The sequence below is a fragment of the Canis lupus genome, chromosome 33, assembly GCF_011100685.1.
Source record: "Canis lupus familiaris isolate Mischka breed German Shepherd chromosome 33, alternate assembly UU_Cfam_GSD_1.0, whole genome shotgun sequence".
NCBI classification, from domain to species: Eukaryota; Metazoa; Chordata; class Mammalia; order Carnivora; family Canidae; genus Canis; species Canis lupus.
Genome location: NC_049254.1, coordinates 12,162,420 through 12,168,419, shown reverse-complemented (window position 1 = coordinate 12,168,419; position 6,000 = coordinate 12,162,420). Strand labels below are relative to the sequence as shown.

Here is a 6,000-nt window from a genome sequence, read left to right as displayed (position 1 = left end):
TTACATCTTCACTGCAGGATGCTTTGGCTCTTTTGTACATTATCCTCATTTTCGGACCTAGGCTGAAAAAACAACCTCTTTCCAAAATACTTTATGTTTTTGGTAGAAGGGGAAAAGGACATGGTTAACCATATGGTGACTCTTAAAGCTGCTTAAAAATAATGCATGCCACTTCTACTTAGAGTCCACTGTGAAAGTCATGTGTCCAGGATGTCGAAGGATGTGGATGTATAATTCTCTCCATAGGGGGAGGAAGCAAATATTTAGAATACCAGCGTAGTTCACCAAAATGAGTAAGTATATTTATAAATTTGGTAGATGCCAAACTGTTCTAAAAGTATTACAAATTTAAACTCATAAAAAATATATGAGTGTTTTCCCTATTCTCTCACCAATACATTACTATACCAGATTCTTTGATCTTAGTAATCTGAAAGGTAAAATATATTTTGATGACCTTAATCTGAATTTCTCTTCTCATGAATAAAGTTTAGACTATATTCACATTCACTTCCATATTCATATTCAAATATGTCTTAGCGTAAAAATATCTGGGTGTCTTCTTTTATTAACAGTTGTTTCTTTTATTGGCACACTATGATCAGGTTATGATCATTAATTTTCTGTTATCAAGTCAGCTTGTGTGCCTATAAGGTATCAATTTGTCCTCACTTACTGATAGCTGACAGGATATGTTTCCGTTATTTTGTTTTTTTATAACAGGTTTGTTATATTTTTTTAAAATAAAATACAAATGCAGTATTTTTACATCTTTCTTTTGGATATCATAAGCCCAATATTCAAATCTATTTTGATACTTTTAAAATCTTTTAAAATCTTTTTTTCTTGAGGAACTGAAAAAGGAAGTTGTTTATTGAGGGGAAGAGGATGCAAGCAACATAAAAATCAAAAGCTTATCTGGCTTTCACTGACTTTTCTTTCTCTGCTTCTCAAATGGGGGCTGGATTTTATTTGTACATTTTCTGAAGGTCCCAATCTGCTTATGGAATACTTTATACAGGGGAAAGCTGTGGGACAGATTCCTTAAAAGACCCTTCTGGAAAACTCTCATTAGGCAGGGAGTGTTGCTCAATGTTGCCTACTTCCTTCCCTTCTGTTTCATCTGTATTACAAAATAGTCATTGCATGCGATGGTGAGCCTAGGAATTAGTGAAAAGAAGCTCTGGAAGTCCACTTTGCCATCTTGGCACTGGCCTAGGTCCTTCATTATTTTGTCCATGGCCAGAGGGTCTTTTTGATTTTCTAAAAATCCAGGAAACTCCTTTTCTATGAGTATTCTCAGGTCCTCCTTTGTTAAATAGCCTCTAACCCCAGCAAATTTGTGAAATGTGAACATCATGGTTTCCATGACATGCTCCATTTGAGAGGGCATTTTGGTGAGGTCTGTTGAAACCTTTGTCAGAGGTGAGGTGGGGATGCTTGGCTGACTAGGATGCATAGCCAGTCTAAAATATTTTTTCTTATTAAAAAATGATACATCTAAAAAGTATTCAGGCAAGGAAATAAAAATAGCTACCATGGGTGTCATTATTTATTTTGAATATTAATTCTGTCACCTTTCATGTTAGATCACCTGGAAATTCGATAAATAAGCTTTCTACAACTTTATTCATACCATCAAAAAAATTAATAGTGTCAGGCTGGTTTCCAGCTTCTCCTCCTGGCATCTCACTTGGTAATTATCAAGAAAATGGTTAGTGATTAAAATCCAAAACACAGGGATCCCTGGGTGGCGCAGCGGTTTAGCGCCTGCCTCTGGCCCAGGGCGCGATCCTGGAAACCCGGGATTGAATCCCACGTCAGGCTCCCGGTGCATGGAGCCTGCTTCTCCCTCTGCCTATGTCTCTGCCTCTCTCTCTCTCTCTCTCTGTGTGACTATCATGAATAATAAAAATTAAAAAAAAAAAATCCAACACACAGTTTCTACAAACTTTTAATTCTATGGTGGGGTGTCTTTTTCTTTGGAGTTGTGGGAAGTGGCTAAGAACTGCTGTCTGGGCTTGAAGTGGCCCTGAGGAGGTGGAGAAGATTTCATTATTTGGGCAGGCTCTAGGGCAGATTTTTCTCCAGAGACAAAAGAGTAAACCAAACAACAACCCACTGTATAAAGTCAAGGTCCTCAGACAGAAAAGATCATCTGTGAATCCAAAGTCTAGAACATTAAAGATGAGAATTAAGACTGAATGCAGAGAATTCTTGAGTTTAGAGCTCTGTCAAGAAAAGATTAAGCCAACTATTGTTGAGGGCAAGAAAATTTCAAATTGTGATCAGCTGCCTTAAATATTTAACTTTGACCTGGGAGGATGTGTCTGAGGCACAGAGGATGTCTGGACTGTTCTAAAAGTTCCATGTGTCAGAGTCATCTGACAGCCACCTGTGTCTTCTAGTCCTTAGTGCGATTTTCTGGAATGAGACACGAAAAAACTGCAAGTTTCTTGTTAATTCATGTCTAATAATACTCACTATTTTTTGTGAAGTTCAAGAAATCTCGGTAGCAGAAACTCCAAAAGTGATGTCCTGATGCCTGAATGTTAATGTCTGATATTTGAGTCTGAATAGAAGACTTTTATATATGGGAACCCGTGGAGTTAAGTCTAGAAACAGAGAGATGATTGAAGGACTCCTTCTGATCCCTGAAGCTAGTCATTTTTTGCCTGCCATCTTGATCTTTTTTCTTTTTCAATTGCTCAGTTGCAAATTCTGTGAATAAGTGGTTTGGGTTAAATGCAACCTAGCCATCCAATTTGTTTTCTGTCATGACCCATGACATTGAAAACTATTTTCTTTGTATTTATTTCTAAGCTACTTGTCTTGTAATTTTGACAAATGCCCTATGCCTGTCCTTGTAAGGAAAGAAGACCATGTGGCAGTTTTTCTAATGAGAGTCCCTATTTGTATCATCTTCACAGTTCAGAGGATTATGGCGACAGGTGATTGACAGAAGAGAAATAGAGTATATAAAATGTTTATTTCACAAAATATAACTGTTGATGAGGTCCTGAACTAGGCAATGAATAGGGATAGAAAAGAAAACATTTAGGACTTGAAGAAAAGAAAACCTGACAAGATTTGGGGATTGATTGGCTTTGAAGGATGGGGGAAAGATGCAGGGGAAGGGAGGAGTCAAACATGATTAAAGTATTGAGAAAGGTGAAAAAATGGAAATAATTGCTTATTTGTTTACTGAAACCAGTGAGAGTTTTGAAAGAGGGGCAAAATGTTTTGGTAAACATCCTGTCATAACATGGAAATCACGATACCTGAGCAAACTGGATTCTAAGTTTGCCATGCCAGTCTTATTGAAAATAGTGTGAGAAGAAATCCTACAGTAATTTCTAATAAAAATATTTATATTTGCTGTATGACTAAGCTGACAAGTAGAGGAAGTTGTTCACCAAATTTTCTCCATATGCTTTTAAACAAAGAACCACACCTTAACAGAGGGGTAGCAAAATATCGTCTGTTTACCAAACCTGGTCCACTTCCTGCTTTTGAACAGTTTGTAAGCTAAAACTGATTTTTGAATTTTTAAATGATTGAAAAAATTAAAAAGAAGAAAAATGTTTTGTGATGTAAAAATTATAGAAATCTTACATTTTAGTGTTTATAATTAAAGTTTTATTGAAACAGCCATGTGCATTTGTTTATGTCCTTTCCATACCTGCTTTTGTTTATAATGACAGAGTTTAGTATCTTTCACAGAGACCATATGGCCCACAAAGTCTAAAATATTTATTATCTAACTGTTTAAGAAATATTTGCCTACCTCTGCCTTAATATGAACTATATATCTAAAGATACGTTTGGAAAGAATGATAATGTAAATTGAAAGCGTAACTAGAAAAAAACAGGAGTTCAATTTTAGCAGTATTTTTGCTTCATCCATTTACTCAGTAAATATTTGTGGAAAGCCTACTGTCTGTCAGTCACTATCCAAGATGTTACAGACACAGAAATTTGTTAAAACAAACTTAAACATTAGTCCACTTCTTATAGTGAAGTACTCTGAAAATTAGTCCTCCTTTGTTTATTCCTGGCAAGAAAATGGACTGAGTTAGAGAAGAGGCTTTTTTCTAAGACTCACTAATTTTTGCCAGTACTGGGGCACCTGCGTGGCTCAGTGGTTGAGCATCTGCTTTTGGCTCAGGTTGTGATCCCAGGGTCCCAGGACCTAGTCCTGCAGCAAGTTTTCCACAGGGAGCCTGCTCCTCCCTCTGCCTGTGTCTCTGTCTTTCTCTGTGTGTCTCTTATGAATTTAAAAGAAAAAAAAAAGATCTTGTCTTTGTTAGAGTCTTGGAAAACAAGAGGGAGGATATGTAGTGAATCTAACCTCTCCCAAATGTATATATGGTTTTGAATTTATATTCACTAACAACAGGTAGAAGTTTTAAAGAACCTATTGTGTTCCTAGTACTTTTCTAGTATTTATTTCGTTTTTATGTCTAATTCTTTAAATAATTCATGGAATAGGTATTATCTTCATTTTATATATGCGAAAACTGAGATTGGGAGTAAATCAACACATTCAAAAGTATGCACTGTGAATATAATTGACATGTTCTAATACTGAATATCATCTCTTGCATTCTTTTATTAAAAGTATTCAATCCGGGATCCCTGGGTGGCGCAGCGGTTTGGCGCCTGCCTTTGGCCCAGGGCGCGATCCTGGAGACCCGGGATCGAATCCCACATCAGGCTCCGGGTGCAGGGAGCCTGCTTCTCCCTCTGCCTATGTCTCTGCCTCTCTCTCTCTTTCTCTCTCTCTCTGTGACTATCATAAATAAATAAAAATTTAAAAAAAAGATTTAAAAATATTCAATCCAACTTGTACCTATAGATACTGTAGATTTTGTTGGAAATAAGGAAGCATATTACATCACACAAACTTCTTTTAAGTTTTTATTTAAATCCAATTAGCATACAGTGTAATATTAGTTTCAATATTACAATAGATGTGCAATATAGTGATTCAACAATTTGGTACATCCCATCCTCATCACAGGTACAATCCTTAATCCCCATCACCTATTTAACCCATTACCCCACCCACCTCCCCTCTGGTAACCAACAGCTTGTTCTCTATAGTTAAGAATTTATTTCTTCATTTGTCTCTATCTCGCTCTCTCTTTTCCCTTTGCTTGTTTGTTTCTTAAATTCCACATCTGAATGTAATCATATGGCATTTTTCTTTCCCTGACTGACTTATTTAGCTAATCATTAAACTCTCTAGCTCTATCCATGTCATTGCAAATGACAAGATTTCATTCTTTTTTAGGGCTGAGCAATATTCTTTTGTATATATATATATACCACCTCTTCTTTATCCATTCATCAATCACTGGATACTTGGGCTATTTCCATAATTTGGCTATTATAGATAATGCTGCTGTGAACATTGGGGTGCATATATCCCTTTGAATTAATATTCTTGTATTCTTTGGGTAAATAGCTCATAGTATAATTGCTGGATCATAGGGGAGTTCTATTTTTAACTCCTTGAGGAACCTCCATATTGTTTTCCAGAGTGACTACACCAGTTTTCATTCCTACCAGCAGTGCAAGAAGGTTCCCCTTTTCCACATTCTCACCAACACTTGTTTCTTGTATTGTTGATTCTAGCCATTGTGACAGGTGTGAGAACATCACACAAACTTCTTAAAAATTTCTTTTAATTATTTCTCTCTTCCTGAAAGATGCTCACAAGTTTTCACTTAAAACATTTTTTTTGCCAATGTATAGAAAGCCACTGATGGGTGTGTTTATTAATTTTTATTATAGAATATCTTCTATATCAATTATAGAACATCTTATATACAACATAGATACAACATAGATACAACATCTTATATAAAACATAGATATGTTTTATATCAATTATAGATCTTATATATTAACTATAGATACAGAAATATTACAATGGACTAGTTATATTCTCTTTCATTGTTTTATTGAAAATATTAAATCCAACCTATATCTAGA

At 35.6% G+C, this 6,000-nt stretch overlaps 2 protein-coding genes across 3 annotated transcripts in view; one reads left to right on the top strand and one right to left on the bottom strand.

The window, feature by feature from the left end:
* CBLB (Cbl proto-oncogene B) overlaps nucleotides 1-6,000 on the top strand; it is a 407,079-nt gene continuing 401,079 nt past the window's right edge. For both annotated transcript variants that reach the window (XM_038582709.1, XM_038582710.1), the window contains exon 1: nucleotides 1-293. The gene's annotated coding sequence lies outside the window, so the exon portion shown is untranslated. The remainder of the gene's footprint in view (nucleotides 294-6,000) is intronic.
* Nucleotides 1,100-1,393, bottom strand: LOC119867319 (protein S100-A10-like). Its single transcript, XM_038582721.1, has one exon. It carries the CDS (start codon nucleotides 1,391-1,393, stop codon nucleotides 1,100-1,102), a length of 294 nt encoding a protein of 97 aa, XP_038438649.1.